Source organism: Salvia hispanica, chromosome 5, assembly GCF_029641045.1.
Source record: "Salvia hispanica isolate PSC_SH4W2 chromosome 5, Shi_PSC_v1, whole genome shotgun sequence".
Classification (NCBI taxonomy): Eukaryota; Viridiplantae; Streptophyta; class Magnoliopsida; order Lamiales; family Lamiaceae; genus Salvia; species Salvia hispanica.
The window spans coordinates 4621052-4638055 of record NC_142696.1 but is presented as its reverse complement, the minus strand read 5'-3'; the positions used below and the strand labels follow the sequence as shown (position 1 = coordinate 4638055).

The window sequence follows — 17004 nt, the reverse complement described above, 5'->3', positions numbered from 1 at the left end:
TCAAAGTCCACTCTTTGACCTTAAAGCAAAAATTCTCAATAAGCACCCTTTCAATTTATAAATGTTAATAATATTTACAATAAATTATTAAATTTTTTTATAATTATACTGTTAAAATTCTTAATATCTTATCTCACATTGGCTTGGTAATGATCTTAATTCACCTATAAAAGTATGAATAACCCCCCCCCCCCCCCTCATAAGGTCTTTTAATGGGTGAGTGACTCATTTCTAATATGGCATCAGAGCGGGCTCAAGCCAATGATGGATTTATCTCTTTATCTCTTCTCTTGCCTACCCACGTGATGGAAGTCCGATGTGTCATTCCGGCCCACACGTGTGGGAGCGAATTAAAATTCTTAATATTTTGTCCCACATCGGCTTGGTAACGATCCTAGCTCACCTATAAAAGTATGGACAGTAAAGATCCTAGGTCACCTATAAAAGTATGGACGGTAAAGATCCTAGCTCACCTATAAAAGTATGGATAAACATTCCCCTATTAAAATTCTTAATATCTTGTCCCACATACCAAGCTCACCTATAAAAGTATGGATAATCTTCCCCATGTTAAAATTCTTAATATCTTGTCCCATATCGGCTTGGTAATGATTCTAACTCATCTATAAAAATATGGATAATTCTCCCCCTTATCAGGCTTTTTAAGGGGTGAGTTACCATTTCTAATATACACACATTTTATTCGCCTTTCTTTTTTCTTTTGAAAAAAAAAATACAATTACCCTTATCGTTTATAGGCATGCCACCTGTTTATAAATTATCAAATCAATGGTCATGGTTCTAAGAGAAGCGGAATTATAGTTTGTTTATCAAGTAAATTTGTGATCATGGTTAAGGCTCTAGTTTTTCTCCAAAATCAATGTTTTTGGAGTTGTTTTGGCCTTTTTCCAACTGTTTGATCTTCAATGATTTTTTGGTTACTATTTTAGCCTAAAATCAACGGTTATATGTTGGTTGCGGTCAGCATAAAGACATGAAGATAGTTATGACTTGCGATTCTGAAATTGAAACTATAAATCTAGTTTGACTATGAATCCCTAACTATTTGTATAAATGTGAAGTTGAATTCAGTTTCTTTTCCTCAGTTTTATTTATGATCATATCTTAAAATTTTATTTCTAAAGCCAGAATAAATTTGAAAAAATTGAATATTTAGTACCATTGGATCTTGGAGACATTTTTCTCCTTTATCATAAAGATAAGATATCACTTAACGATGATTGGCTACGACCTAAAGAGCTTTAGCAAAACGAAATGAAAAAGCTTAAATTGATTTCTCAATGGCACGTGCTAATCATGACCGCGACTAAATATTTGGACAATAAAAGAAAGTTGAATGGTTTCACTCAATAATCAACGGATCTAATCTTGATCCCTCGAGTCCTTTTTAGTAGTATATCATAATATCTCCTCTCTTTTTGTAGTATTTGTTAGTATAAGATACAATTGAATAATAGTAGTAGTATATAGTACTCATTTTTTTGGATTATTTCAAAGTAATTAGATATTTCCATTTTTATCAAAAAATGTTAGTATTATTTTCTTAAATTTTACTCTCTCCTTTTTTTTTTTCTCAATTTTTAAAATTTTGTGTTTTGTTATCAACTAAGTTGAGATTTGGATGAAAGGAGCAAATTGTTTTGAGATACAATAGTAATGCTCATATTTAGTCGAAAAAGTGCAATCGAATATCCCCAAAAATCCAAAATAATCATAAGTGTCTGACGTATTTAATGTGTATCGAATTTTTAATGAATTAATAGTAGTAGAATTTTCTTAAAACGGCCAATGCTGTTGAAGGCGAATCAAAAAACGGAAATTCCATAAACCGATTTTATTTCCTTAATGAAATGCAGACAATAAGATCTAGAAAAAGCAGCTTTATCCATAAAAGGTTGTACTTTTTAAATTTTAAATAATAAAATGATCACGTTTTAGTAATTTTTTAACTGCAAATCTATTTATATTATCATCCATTTGAACTTTTAGAGAAATTATGATTTGATTCAAATAGAAAAAACATACCAAAAATAAAGAAATTATGTTGTTAAGTGAATTAGATATTCTTTTGAACCACCAACAAAATAAATTAATTTTTATTTTAAATTGTATCAGTAGCAAAACACATTATAGCCAAATAGCATCACTTGTAGACAAATTTGTCTTCTTATATTCGGTGGAAGATTTAGGTGGGGAGGAGGGGGCGACCAACATTTAGATTTTGGACCATCTAAAGAACCCATTTGTACATTTAAATCGAGCTAGAAAATACCATGGTCGATAGATTAAAATCAAGTACATGCTATAAGTATTTCTTGTCAATACATGTATGACTTGGTAAAGTTATTACACCACTTAAGAAATAAAAGAAACTTAAAAAATGGCCACTGGACTATGCCGTTTGCATGTACGCGGTGTTTCTGGACTTTGATGTTTGCATGTTTTTTTATAATTTTACACTTTTGTTCAGACTAAAATGCTTTCAAGCAATGAAAGACGATTTTAATCCATTTTTAATCAACTCATTGATACTCTCTCTTTCAAACTCAAATAGTTTATTCTCTACACTTTTCAATTTTCATAGTAGTATTACTATTTTAGTAATATTTTTATTTTGCATTAGTATTAATCTCTTATTTTCATCTTTATTAATCATTTATGTGTAATAGTGTTAAATATGTTAAAATGTGCTCAGTCAAATTTGGTTACCGTAGGGAACAATTATTTATTTATGAAAATATCGATTTGTAAAACTTGCTTCAAAATGTGGAAATTGTAACTAGAGGAAAATTGTACTACTCCAATACTCCTTCCGTCCACAAATAGGAGTCACATTTTATTTCGGCATGAATTTTAAAAAATGTTTAGAAAAGTGAGTGGAATAGGAGTTAGTTTTAAATGATATGTGAGTGGAATGAGTTAGTGGAATATGAGGTCCATTTATCATTAATAGTAATTATGAATCGGGACTCCTATTCGTGGACGAACTAAAATGAAAAAACGAGACTCCTATTTGCAGATGGAGGGAGTAACTAATACTAGTACTCCACTATTATGCATATGTATATATCACTTTTATTTACTAAAATGTGGAAGGAAACAAAATTGATTAAGACTCATTCTTGAATCTTGGTGAGATAAATTAGCAGATGGATTGAAAATTATGAGTATGCCAACATTAAGGAGTTAATAAAGAAAAGTGTTTTTCTATAAAACTATTTAAATGCAAAAGAAAGAGAGAGGGAAAGAGAAATTATAAACTGCGTCAATATTATTGAGTTGATATAAATAACAAGAGTATGAAAATGTTTTGTGGCAACAGGGGCATTTCAATAAAAAAATGAAAAAAGTGCAATAACATGCAAACATTAAAGTTAGAGATCGCAAATAATATTTCTAAAATCTAGAGACTGCCGTAATAACATGCAAACATTAAAGTTAGAGATCGCAAATAATATTTCTAAAATCTAGAGACTGCTGTACGCGCAAATGGAAAAATACATGGATCATTTTTGTAATTAACTAACAAAACAAAGGTCTTTGTTTAAACTCCTAATTGGATAAATTTTTTTTTTCTGTTTCTAATCATACATTCTAGTATGCCTTACTAAAAAAAAATTTCTGTTTCTAATCATACATTTTAGTTAAAGTATTTTTTAAATGCTTATTTATCTTAAAATACATAATTTTGGTGAATAATATTGCATCTTATCTTAAGCGTACCAAAATGAACTTTTAAAACTTTATAATATGTTTTATACTATATTTTACTTATTTTAAAATGAATATTTAAAATACTTTATCTACTTTGGCTGAAGAATAAAATGTCAAATGAACTCATGTAGAGATTTTTCTTACTTTGATTTTACACTAAATTATAATTTTATGTCTCACTGAAGTATAAAAAAACATCATTTACATCGGTTGATTACACGTCCCTCCAAAATTGTAACAACATCCGCTAATAGCCTGCTACTTATATTGATTTCTGAATGAACTTTCGTTCGCAATATATAGCATATTTATGTTTTTATCATTTTCAAATACTACAAATGAAATTGCATTTGTCCTTTTAACTTGAGGTATAATTTATGTTATATCTTTTTATTAACTGACACAATCTTTTTCAGTTTCAATAACTTTCACGAAATTAGCCAATACTACAAAATTTTACAATATCTAAATAGGGGGAGTGGAGACCAAATCTTGGATCAAGAGATTTTATGGTTGAAATAATGCGATTGTATTTAAAATTAAAAAATTATTAAATAAAGTTAAAGGGGTATTAATGTCAATTTTATCTCATCAAAATCATCTCAAAACTTTAAATTTACGTAACTCTCTCGATTTAAATTATTTTTTGTAGAAAATATATCAAATTAAAGATAATTTTTTAAGGATTCCAACGAGATCTCAATTGCATATGTTCCGATGATGTTCAGGTGATGAAATTTGATAAATTATATTTTCATTTTTGTACATGTTGATAAACAAATTTTATCAACAAATGTAAAAAAAGAATCTCAATATAGTGTATGCAAAATCTCAATATAGTGTAGGTAAAATATAAAAAAAAATGTGTTGATATTTTCTTGTACTTGTGTTGATATCTCATTAATACACCATATTGATATAAAAAAATACCCACGAAAATTATTACTCCATATGATAACATAATGACGATATCACTCTTTTATTGATATTTTGTCTACTATATATTTAAATTTGTGAACTTTAATTTCATCTATTCAATTTAAAATCTAAGATGGTAAATTTAGTCTTAATTCTAAATTGTGATATTATAAGCATTAAAAAGATTAAAAAGGACGCGGAGTCTAATATATTTAATTTAACAGAGCAACTAAATCGGTTCCAAACAATAAAATAAATGAACAATAAAATAATAAATTAAATAATGATTTTAATATGTGAATCGTGATCCATATCCATATAAGATAAAATTAGCTATTCAAAGGAGTCAGGAGGTGGGACCCGCACAAGGCTAATAATTTTAATTTGTGGAGATTAAGCAACATTAAAATTCAAAAGATGAATACTGTTTTTCAAAGGATGACATCAATACTTTTCCACCAGAAGACTGACTAATCAGTCCAACCTTCAAATCATCATATAGTATTTTTTATTGCCAATAAAATATAGATAATTAATTGACTAATTAAAATGGTCACAACTCACAACAGTAACAGAATGGGATAGTATATTTTTTGTTGCCGTTTTAAAATCAAATAAATACGGCGAATCTCTATTTTTGCGGATACGAAATTAAGACATCCTTAGCCAAACAACAGCCTTTTAGGGAATCATTAACCCCGAATATACAAGAGATAAATAAAATTGAATTTTATTCGTCATAATCATTTGGAATTATTATCATTTGAGAATCGCGAAGAAGAAATTTGCAGTGCTGCTATCCAAGTCAACTGTGATTCACTCTATTTATTTGGCTATCCACTTTCTCACTTCTCAAACATCGCTCACTCTTTTGAGGTATTCATTGCAGCATTCAATTCTTTATTTTCTTGTCGTTTATCCATCAACCTTGCTTCTTCAATTTTCTGTTTCTTTCATCGTTTCAAACGATTCATTCATTTTTAATCTTTTTGTGTCCCAAACGGCATTGTTTGATGCTAATCCGTATACAGTCACATTTGTTTCTGATTTTGGACTTTGTTTTTTATCAACACATCTCTTCAATTTGATTTTTTGGTGTTTGTGTAATCGATTTTAGTATTTTTAATCACTCATAAATTCCAGATTCGATGAGATATGGAGAAATTATTGGTTTTGTTTCGAGGGATTTTTTATTTTAGTATTATAAAAAGAGGGGATTTTGATGCTAGAATGATGAATATAGAGAAAGCTTACAATTTGGAATAAAAAGGTATTGGGATCAGATAATTTAGATGCCTGTCTTCTTTTATGTTGACATATTCATTATATGTGACTGGTGATACCATGATTCATGCTTATTTCTTGATCCCTATGAATTTTCTGGTACAAAATTTAGAATGATCATGGTATATATGTTTTCTTCTGGATCACCTGTCTATGGAGTATGTAACATGCCTCACTGAGATTAGTAGTATTTGTTTTGGCCAATATCTTTGGCTGTAGGTAGCCGGTGAACATGGAGGGCGGCGTTGTTAAACCGGATAAAACAGCGTTCACGGATTGCTGGCGAATATCATGGCAGAAACCTTATATTATGAGGCTTGCCTTCTCAGCTGGTCTTGGAGGCCTATTGTTTGGTTATGATACAGGTATACAATACTTACCCTTCTTCTTTATATGCAACGACTTGTCATAACGATCGTGTTTCTCCACTGTCCGTGAACTTGCATCGATCATTTCTTGACTAATGAAAGGTGTTGCTTAACCTCAGGTGTTATTTCTGGAGCCTTGCTCTATATTCGCGAGGAGTTTAAAGCTGTCGAAAAGAAGACATGGTTGCAGGCGAGCGCTTCCCTTCTTATCGGCCTATTTTTTTCATCTATGTCTGGAGTGGTACAATGACCTTGTATGTTCCACCTATGCAACAGGAAACAATAGTTAGCATGGCTGTAGCCGGTGCTATTGTTGGTGCTGGATTCGGTGGTGTATTGAACGACAAGTATGGGCGAAAGAAATCAATTATGTTGGCTGATATACTGTTTTTTGTTGGTGCCATTGTTATGGCTTTCTCTGTAGCTCCTTGGATGATAATCCTGGGAAGAATTTTTGTTGGCCTTGGTGTCGGGATGGCGTCCATGACGTCGCCACTTTATATCTCGGAAGCATCACCGGCTAGAATCAGGGGAGCACTTGTCAGCACCAATGGCCTCCTGATCACAGGAGGACAATTCTTGTCATATCTCATCAATCTGGCATTCACCAATGTAAGTAGTTTTCCAGCCTTGGCCAACATTGAATTTAATTCTTTTGTACTAACATGAATGAATGTGTTTGAAGGCACCAAGAACGTGGCGATGGATGCTCGGTATAGCTGGACTTCCGGCCCTCCTTCAGTTTTTCCTAATGCTGTCACTTCCCGAGTCTCCTAGATGGTTATATCGGCAGGTAACACATTACTATCCTGCATCTTTGATATATGTTGGGATCGTTCTCGTTGGAGAAATGGTGACATTCCTGATGTTCTGATTAGGGAAATGTGAAAGAAGCTAGGGGCATTTTGGAGAAAATCTACCCTGCAGATGAAGTTGAAGACGAGATGAAGGCTTTGGAGACATCGGTCGAGGCTGAGAAGGCGGATGAAGGTTCCATGGGAGACACTCTAATTGCAAAGATGAAGCACATTTGGGGTAACGACGTGGTGCGTAGAGGGCTGTACGCAGGCGTGACTGTGCAGGTGGCTCAACAGTTTGTAGGCATAAACACGGTGATGTACTACAGTCCCACTATAGTCCAGTTCGCAGGGTTTGCTTCGAAGCAGACAGCCATGGCGCTGTCTCTCATCACCTCCGGCCTAAACGCAGTCGGGTCCGTCGGGAGCATGTTCACCGTGGACAGATATGGTAGGAGAAAGCTGATGATCATATCAATGTTTGGAATCATAAGCTGCCTCGTCGTGCTGGCTGCCCTATTCCACCAGGCCTCCGAGCACGCCCCACCTGTCACTAGCCTCGAGTCTCTTCACTTTGGCGCGAACGCCACATGTTATAAATATGTCCAGGCCTCCCAGCCATCAAACTGGAACTGCATGACTTGCCTCAAATCCTCCTCTGACTGCGCCTTCTGTGCTAACGGAAAAGTAAGTCTTTTTTTTTCAAGATTTTAAGATCTTATTATGTATGGCTTGTATGAATCCTGTGTTTGTTTGTGATTAGTATCGTGCGGGAGCATGCTTGGGCGTGACGGACGCAGTAAAAGGCATGTGTGGGGCGGAACATCGGACGTGGTACACGCAAGGTTGTCCGAGCAAGTTTGGGATATACACAGTGCTTCTGTTGGGTTTGTACATCATAGCTTACTCACCCGGAATGGGAACTGTGCCGTGGATCGTCAACTCAGAGATATATCCTCTAAAATACAGAGGCATCGGAGGGGGGATCGCAGCAGTATCGAATTGGGTGTCAAATCTCATTGTGAGCGAGACCTTCTTGACTCTGACAGAAACGCTTGGTCCGGCGGCCACATTCCTGTTGTTTGCGGGATTTTCGGCTATCGGACTCGTAGCCATATATTTCCTGGTACCTGAGACCAAGGGGCTGCAGTTCGAGGAAGTGGAGAAGATGCTGCAAAAGGGTTTCAGACCCAAGCTATGTTGCTCTTCCAAGGATGAAGGCGACGCGGTTGAACGCAACTAGTTTGTGTTTATTATGCTTTAACTTTCTACTAGTGTGATATATTTATGCCCACCAAGTGCTTATAAGTTAGATAGATTTGCATTATCATGAGTATTGATCGCCCATCTACTTGAGCTATTAACAGATGAAATTGAACTTGAAACAAAAGGTGATTATTAAGAGGGTGAAAGGAATAAACTCGAACTCGATTAAATTAGTGAAATTCATGATTAGGTACAAATGTAAAAGCTTTTACAATGAAATGGAATCTACCAAGTTGGGAATAAAGATGGGCATGCCATGGTTTCCTACTTTTGCCCCATCCTAAATACACCGACACTAGCAACAAAAACCAAAAATAAATAAATAAAAAGGCTGGGATTAAAAAAATGGACTGCGCGACAAAATATACCTGCTTCTGCCAGCTATGGCCATAATAATAAAGAGAAGGAAAAAAAAAAAAGAAATGATGCCCAAAGAGAGAGAGGGGGAGATTCACCACCTAACTACTTAATCTGGGTGTGGGTTCGGTGGCTGGACCCTATCATGGTTAAATTGCACGACTGCATGTTGTTGGTGGACCAACTTTACACCAGAGACTCAGGCCCCACCCACCTCCATGCTTATGTTTCAATTCACTCCATACCATATTCTTGCCATAGTTTTCCCCCTTTAATTCAGATTAACCAGCACCTTATCTCTCCTACATTCGACTTTATTTTTCAATTATAAACAAACAGGTCAAAGGATCACACATCCACTCAACTGAAAGTAAATAAAAGAGTCTAGTACTCAAGATATAAGAGATATTATTCACATCAATACAAACTAATGGGCTTGCAGGGAGCCCCTCCTCGCCCCTGCACACCGATACATGAACGTAAAACATAAATACAACATCGATATTACAACAAAGTAAGCCTGAGCACATACTAAAACTTATGCCTAGTCTGAAATCCGAATCAGACTACCTTTGGGCCTCATCCAACAAAACCAAGGATGAGGACCCGGACTCTCAAGAAAGGAAAAAAAAATACTTAAATGGAGCTATCAGAAAAAGGGATGGATCACCCGATCAGGGTGAAGACCTCCCCAGAAGAGAACCAGTCAACCAAACATAAAATACAACTACTAAGGTCAGCTTCTTATCACTAACTAGTAGCTTCTTAATTTGTTTTTTCTTGGTATTTTGTTTAAATTACTCAACCACTCTATGTACAAGTCCAAGAAAACACATGCTATATACAGCCAACAGCAAGCCATCACAAAAGCATAGTATAATAATAAGCCATTTATTATACCTCTCCCACCCTTTTATGGACTTGAGGAAGAAGCTTCTTGTCTTGGCTCTCTTAAGTAACCAAGAAGCCTTTCAGCCTGAAAAAAAGAGTTAAAACAGAGTAAGTTACAACTGTATGAGTATGACAGCATGAAAAATGGCAGCTTTTAATATAAAAACGTTAGAAAAGCTACACGCAAATTGTAGCCGAGCAAGGAAAGCAACACTTGAGCAGTTACAGATACTCTAAATAATGCAAGAATAAGATACCAAGACCACCAGTGACTAGAATTATAAACAATCAAGATTAGCACCAACCCATCAAGATCAAGGAACTGATCATTTAGCCTTTGGAAGGAAAGATTATGACATGAACTGCAATTATTATTAGCAAGTGGTGCTCCCTTTTATCATAGATTCAAATACATATCTATGTCCCCTCGTTTTCACAATCATTCTCAATAATTAGGATAATTACACGTTCAAACGGATTTGGGAGTAATCTGGTAGCAATTATGTTTGACTTATAGCAAAAATATCCAAGATCCCAAATGAATACTGCAAAACAGGTCATCCCAAAAACACATAAGAGCATTCCCAATGGAGGTGGCGAATTCTCGGCGATAAATCGCCGGTTATCGCCGAATTATCGCCGGCCATTGTGGCGAAGTCGGCGATAATTCGGCGATAATGTTGCCGTTGCTTCGCCGAGTGGCGTTCTAACGCCGGATTATCGCCGAGCGATCGCCGGCCACTGTGGCGACGCTCGGCGATAATCGGCGATAATTAAAATTTTTTTTTTTTTTTTTTGAACCCAACGGCTATTTTACATTCCACCCCTATAAATATTTCCTCCACTTCCTCCATTCATCACCCACAATCTTCATTCTCTCCATTTTCAATCTCTTCTCCCAATCTTCAATTTTCATCAAAATTATGAGCTTTTGGAAGAAAAGTTCCCGATCGGGTAAGGATAAGGGTAAGGGGAAAGAGTCGAGTTCACAAATTCCCAACACGGATGAAGCAAACGAGCAGTGGATGCAGTCGTTGTTGGCGATGGGTTCTCCTCCCGGCCAACTTCCATACGGGGGTCCGTCTCCTTTGCAGACTCCTCCGGCGCGGAGACTTTCTCCGTACTTCAACTCTGCCGGCAGAATGCCCTTTCCAGCCGACGATGTGTATCGGCCCCAGTTCGACACCCCCGGATCAACCCCAGGCGACCAAGAATCTCAGGCCGCGACACTGAGCGCGGAGGACTTCGAGGTGGAAGAAACGCCCACCGAGCCGCCTTCTAGGAGCGGGAGGGGGAAGGCGCCGGCGTCGTCGGCTGCGACTGATACGGGTTCCGATGAGAGGCCGAAGCGGGTAAGGACTACTTACACTCTGCAAGAGTCCGAGCTGATAGCCGACTGCTGGGCGGACACGTCACAGGACGCGGAGCGCAGCAACTACCAGACTGAGATCATATTCTGGGAGCGGATTGCCGCGAAGTACAGGAGCCACAAGACTGCCTCAATGAAGGACCATGGCAGCGAGGCGATCCGTCGGCATTGGGAGCGCCTCATGAGGGACTGCGGGCACTTCAACGGTATTTATTCTAACTTGATGACTCACATGACGAGTGGCCAGAACGAGCACATGGTCCGAGATGAGGCCATCCGGATGTATAGTAGCCAGTACTTGTCGACGAAGGGCTTCAAGTATTGGAACATCTACGATAAGCTGAAGGATCTCCCCAAATTCCGGACGGGAATGCACGACGCGCTGCACGGGAAATCGGTGCGCTCGCGACTTAGCGTTTCGGAGAGCGAGGGGAGCGCGGCCCACATCGACTTGAGTGGGGATGGTCCGCACGAGCGCCCGGAGGGAGTGAAGAAGGCGAAGGGGAGGCGGAAGGGGAAGGGCGCAACGTCGGAAGTCGCGTCGGAATCCGTCATCGACTTAGAAAAAGCCACTTATTCGAGCAATGTCGCCAATCTGACCCAGATGTACACGCTGTACTTCACCGGCGGCGGGACCCCTGAAGAAAAGGCGGCCCTCTGGAAATGCATCCAACACCTGCAGAGTACGCTGGGGCTCGATCCCGACGCCCCTCCGGCCCCTCCGTCTTAGATTTTTTTTTTTTAAATCTTTGTTTATTTGCGTTTTTTATTTGTAGTTTTTTTTTTCTCGTTGTATTATATTTTCCAATGATTAATACAACGATGAATTGTTCATTATTAGTCTATTTATTAAATACATTTGTAGGGAAAATTAAATAATATAAAAAATAATGATGTAAAAATGAAATGTTGAGTTAGGGAGAAATAAGGGAGAAATAAGGGAGAAACCAATGTAGCACTTGGCTAAAAACTGGGGATAAATTTTGGTGCTGATGTGGCGCTGATGTGGCAGGAGTTAGGGAGAAATAAGGGAGTTTTTAGGGAACTCCATTGGGAGTGCTCTAAAATTCGATAATCTAACTGAGACTGAAAAGTATTGAAATCTTGAAAAGAACAATCAACTGACCTTATGCTTAGCTTTAGCCGTCCCATTCTGTGACAGCGCCACCAACGGCGGAATGCCCCCTTCTCTGACGAGAAATCCCCTGTTCCTAACACTCTCGGCGCAAAGCTGGAGAAGAGTCAGCACTGCGAACTCCTTCCCTTTGCTGCTCCCATCCTCAATCGCCTCCACCAAAGCCGCAATCCCGCCTTCCTCAATGATCGCCTCTTGCCCTATCTCAATCGCCGCCAGGCTGCTCAAAACCACCATCGCCTTCTCGGACAATCCAGTCCCCTGTTCAACCACCAGCCCCACCAGCGGCCTGACGACACCAGCGCTCACCGCTCTCTCCTTATTCAACGAGACGGAGCACAGCTTGTAAAGCGTCGTGAGCGCATCCTTTTTCCCTCTGACCGAGCCGTTTATCAGCAACGCAACCAGCGGCGGAATCGCGCCGCAAGCCCCAATCGACAACTTGTACTCGTCGACCAGAGCCAAACTCAGCAGCGCGCAGGCAGCGTTCTGCTTCGACGCCTCGGTACCCGTTTTCAGCACATAAATTAGGGATTTGACTGCGCCGGCTCCGATTAACACGCTCTTGTTGCCGTCGTGGAGGGACAGATTGAGCAGCGCCGTCACCGCGTGCTCCTGCGTCGTAGGATCCGAGCAATTGAGAAGCGGAATCAGAGCGGGCACCGCGCCCGATTCCCCAATCAAAGCCCGATTATCGGCCCGATTTTTGGCCAGTAACCGCAATTTAGCCGCCGCCGACCTCTTGACTGCAATTGAAGAAGACTGCAAGCCGTCGACGCAGAGCTTGACGGTCGGTTGGAGGTCTTCCGGCGAGATGCTCTCGATTATCTCCGTAGAAAACGTTTCTCTCTGTAGGAAACCGGAACAAGGCTCCTGGTTGTGGTCAGCGGCCGAGGCTTGACTGAGAGTGGGATCCGGGAGAGTTGCGAGGCGCTGAAGCTCGCCGGAGATGTCGCTGGAGCAGGCGGAGAAATCGGTGAAGGCGCGTGAGATGTCGAGCGTATCGTCGGAGTGGGTCTTAGAATCGGTAGACGATTTAGTGGCGAGCTCGCCGAGGCGTAGGTCGATAACGGAGTCGGTGAGATTCTCGGATAGGTTGGGCGATTTGTCGAAGAGCGGAAGGGAGTGGTCAGTGTCGAAGATGGTGGAGCGGATTGTGCGCATGGAGCGGCCCATAGAGCGGGTAACTGTAGCGGATGAGGGCGGCGGAGTGTAGTAGTAGTAGGGCCGAGCTTGGTTGTAGTTGATACGGGCATTGATGTTTGGATTAGACTGTGAATCATCTACGGAGACCATGGCGAGTGAGTAGCCTAGATTGGCAAGTTCAAGGAATTTTCATGGCCGACTGTAGTGAGAGAAAATAATGATGTTGGATTTATAGAAGAGGAGAAAGCTAATTTACGAAAATGGATTTTAATTTTTTATTCTGTTTTTGTGTGGGAGGAGGAAGAATTCATATTCGTTTGAGTGGATTGGGTTGGTTGGGCCATGCCTATTCGTCGGGCCCGCATCGTCCTGCGATCAGTGTCGGGTGCCGTCACGGTATAGAGGCATTTAATTCACCGAGCCTGTTGCCTGCAATGACGACGTCGTATGTCATCCCTCAATTTAATTTTTGAATTGAAAATCCATGACCCGTTTGGGGGCCGGCCTCAAAGTCCCAATGTACAATCAGGCCTCAAGTCCCAACTGTGGACAATCTATCCTGGCAATTTTAAATTGCACTATTCATAAATATAATCTATTTTTTATCATATAAATTAAAATATTAAACAACTATAATATTAAAAATTTATTATTCATTTGAAAATTAAAAATTCTAAACTATAAAAATAAAAAATTAGAAGGCCTCAAAACTCAAAAATTATAAAGAAATAAAAAAGAATTACTCTGGGTTCGGCGATATCCAGGCTCTTCTGGAGAAGCTTCCAGACGTCGTAGTACTTGAAGTGTTTATTCCCAGCCAGGTAGAACTCCTTGCTGGCCTTCTACATGAGGTCCGTCTCGCTGCATCCACCCGGCCACATCCAGACCACGTTAGTCCACTTGCCATTCCACTTCGATATGTCCCTCTGAACTCGTTGCCAGTGCTTCCGACGTTTCACGTAGTCATGCTCAACCGTCCCTCTTGGTCAACCAGCATTAAACTTATCGGCAACCTACTCCCAATACACTTTATGATGTGGTCCTTGGAGACATCGATGAAGATCTTGGCAATAAAACAAGGTGCCCTCGAGGTTGTCCTTTTTCGGGCCGCTATCATCAATAGCTGTTGTAGCCTTGCCCTTGTCCTTTTGTTGGGCGACGACTCCATCTCACTGATGTTGTATTCATCCGTACTAACTGATGACTGTTTGTTAGTCGATGCGACGGTGGACCCCATGGCTGGACTAGGAGCAACAGGCTCGGGGTTTCTTTAGGCAAAATCTGGATTCTATTTTGATTTGTCAAGTATTTTTTTTTTCAATTGGATAAGAAAAATATGTTAGAAATTTGGGCTTCCACATGACTAATTTAATGTGTATGGCTATCTTTCAGTTGTCCAATTAAAGTGATCCAATAAAGATTAAAGTTTGGGCTAAAGTGTATTTAATTGTTATGGAAATAAGTGTAGATACCATAAAGTGATTTTCTATTTGATGAGGGACCGAATAGAAAATAAAGGAGTTTATATTTAATATAAATATAAGCTAGGGTTATGGTCCCCAGACGTCAGAAGAACATTCGATATCTCTGTATTCTCTCGGCAGACTATTGCAAAGAATGTCTCTGATCGTTTGGAAGATCCATAGCCGCTGCAAAGCAATTCCGCCGTTCAATTCGTTATGGATCAAGGTACGCTTCCGCTCTACAGTTTATGCTCCTTCTCCGTTGTTCTCGGTTAATCATCATAGAGAGCTTTATGTAATTGTTCACTCAATTATTTCAACAAGTGGTATCAGAGCCACTCTATTGATGATTCTCTGAGAATTGGAAAAGGAGAATTAGGTTTATGTTCTTGCTTGCTTTCGTTGAATCCATAAAACTTAGATTTATGTTTTGTGGATTTATTTGGTTGTTTGATTATGTGTATCTTCTGTCGCGGTTTTCTAAGAACGATTATTCTGTGTATATAATCTGTCCGTGACTGTTGATTCTTTGGTTAATAATTTCTATTATCTCTGTAACGGTTTTTTTGAGTATGAATGGCTGAAAAGGACGCATGGTTGTTTTATTTTCTTTTGGGATTTATTAATTGAGATTTTAGTCCAGCCTGGTTTGGAAGAAATCTATTATTTCTATATATATGCATATATTATATAGATTGTGTTGATAAATCAATTTGTATGATTCAAGTTGCCATATATATATGTATATATATTTGTTGTTGTAGCATGCATATACGTTTATGAATTCGTGCTGCGTGAATTCCTTTTCGGCATTTTTTATACACGTATACAGTATTTGTTTGGAACTTCGGATGATAGAATGAAAAATTAGGAATTCTATTTATTGGTAATTCATTGTCATGGTATGAATTGAGCTATATGGTATTGTTTGGTTGTTTTGATGTTGCTTTTGAATATTTTTATGTTTGTTGGTTGCAATTTTGGGAAACATCAAAATTTGGATTTTGTCGATTTTAATGAAAATCGGATTTGGAAAAATTATATGATATCCCATTAGGTAGGCCTGCTTAACCGGTTCTCCGGTTCTCGGGTACCCGGAATCGGAACCGGAACCGATCGGGTAATTGAAGAACCGGAACCGAAGAATCCGGTTCCGGTTCCGATACCGGTTCTAATGTTTTCATAAATTCCAGTTCCGGTTCTACCCGGAACCGACCGGTTCCTACCCGGAACCGAATAATATATATTAAATTTAATTTTTTTTTTACTAAAATTGAAGTATAGTAATTAACGGTAATTCATTTATTATTATCAAGGTTGGTTTTGATTCTTTAGTATTACTGAATGTATTCCTTTGCTACTTTGATATTGCTTAAAATAAATGCTACTCTTGGTTTGACAATATAATTTTCCAATTTATGTGTTTGGATCATTATTTACCATTATACTTTGAGTTCTTTAAACAAAAATAATTTTAACAGATCATGAAAGCTCTTAGAGGAGTCAAGGTGGAGGTTACCAATTGAGGAAACATGCGAAAGAATATACCGTAATTCTGGTTTGACATCACAGATAACTCGTGGGCTAATGTGAGAATCATATTTCTTCATACTAAGTGGAGATAATGTAATTGTTGTTATATATAAGTTAAATCTAGTTTGGTGTCAGATTAAAATTAGGTAAATAATAAACAACTTTTCGTTAATTAGTATACTTAAATTAAAATTAAAACTACAAATCGGTTCCGGTTCGAAACCGGTACCGGCCGGTTCTTACCCGGTCGGTTCCAAACCGGAACCGGACGGTTCCGGATCCGGTTCCGGTTCCAAGATTCATGAGATTTTGCAACCGGGTACCCGGTCAACCGGACCGGGTAGAACCGGAACCGGCCGAATAAGCAGGCCTACCATTAGGAGTCAGTAATTTGCGATTTGCTGGGGAGTTATAGGGCTGGCCGTCAGGATTTAGCGACTTGCTGAGTTCGCAAGGTATGCGAACCCAGTGACTCATTGGCTAGCCACTATATTCCAGAAAATTATAAACGACTCCCTTGCGAGTGTTTGTATTCAGTTTTAAAATTTTAAATTTAATAATTTTGGTGCATCTCATGTTCCTTTTATTGATGTGTGTATTTTAATGCGGATATTAGTCGGCCCAAAGAAAGATTAATATTTGGCACGAAATACACACATATCTTTGGTGATAAATACGTGACAATTATTCAGTTTTCGTGTAAGTAGTGTGATGCCCAAAGGTGGACACTATTTGACATGAT

At 38.5% G+C, this 17004-nt stretch overlaps 2 protein-coding genes across 4 annotated transcripts; one reads left to right on the top strand and one right to left on the bottom strand.

The window, feature by feature from the left end:
• The first annotated feature begins 5316 nt into the window (after positions 1-5316).
• INT4 (inositol transporter 4) lies at positions 5317-8435 on the top strand. Of its 3 annotated transcripts, none has more exons than XM_089058149.1 (7): positions 5317-5529; positions 6126-6302; positions 6425-6495; positions 6582-6917; positions 6991-7098; positions 7184-7789; positions 7866-8435. In XM_089058149.1, exons 2-7 carry the CDS (start codon positions 6170-6172, stop codon positions 8343-8345), a joined length of 1734 nt encoding a protein of 577 aa, XP_088914275.1. In that variant the 5' UTR covers positions 5317-5529; positions 6126-6169; the 3' UTR covers positions 8346-8435. The 3 variants fall into 3 exon arrangements, with proteins under 3 accessions (XP_088914275.1, XP_047953953.2, XP_047953954.2); XM_048097996.2 differs by having other exon boundaries at positions 5318-5529; positions 6157-6302; XM_048097997.2 differs by lacking the exon at positions 5317-5529 and adding an exon at positions 5557-5923 and having other exon boundaries at positions 6157-6302.
• Positions 8436-9110: 675 nt separating this feature from the next.
• Positions 9111-13536, bottom strand: LOC125200340 (uncharacterized). Its single transcript, XM_048097998.2, has 2 exons — positions 12112-13536; positions 9111-9701 (listed from the first exon to the last, which is right to left on the bottom strand). Exons 1-2 carry the CDS (start codon positions 13414-13416, stop codon positions 9639-9641), a joined length of 1368 nt encoding a protein of 455 aa, XP_047953955.2. The 5' UTR covers positions 13417-13536; the 3' UTR covers positions 9111-9638.
• Positions 13537-17004: the final 3468 nt, after the last annotated feature.

What these genes read in the sequence shown, in the direction of transcription:
- INT4 (XM_089058149.1), top strand. Translation starts at nt 6,170, where the DNA reads ATGGAGGGCGGCGTTGTTAAACCGGATAAAACAGCGTTCACGGATTGC. An exon ending in ATTGTTTGGTTATGATACAG is followed by an intron (nt 6,303 to 6,424) that starts GTATACAATACT and finishes GCTTAACCTCAG; the next exon opens with GTGTTATTTCTGGAGCCTTG. An exon ending in CCTTCTGTGCTAACGGAAAA is followed by an intron (nt 7,790 to 7,865) that starts GTAAGTCTTTTT and finishes GTTTGTGATTAG; the next exon opens with TATCGTGCGGGAGCATGCTT.
- LOC125200340 (XM_048097998.2), bottom strand. Translation starts at nt 13,416, where the DNA reads ATGGTCTCCGTAGATGATTCACAGTCTAATCCAAACATCAATGCCCGT. An exon ending in CGGCTAAAGCTAAGCATAAG is followed by an intron (nt 9,702 to 12,111) that starts GTCAGTTGATTG and finishes TCTTTTTTTCAG; the next exon opens with GCTGAAAGGCTTCTTGGTTA.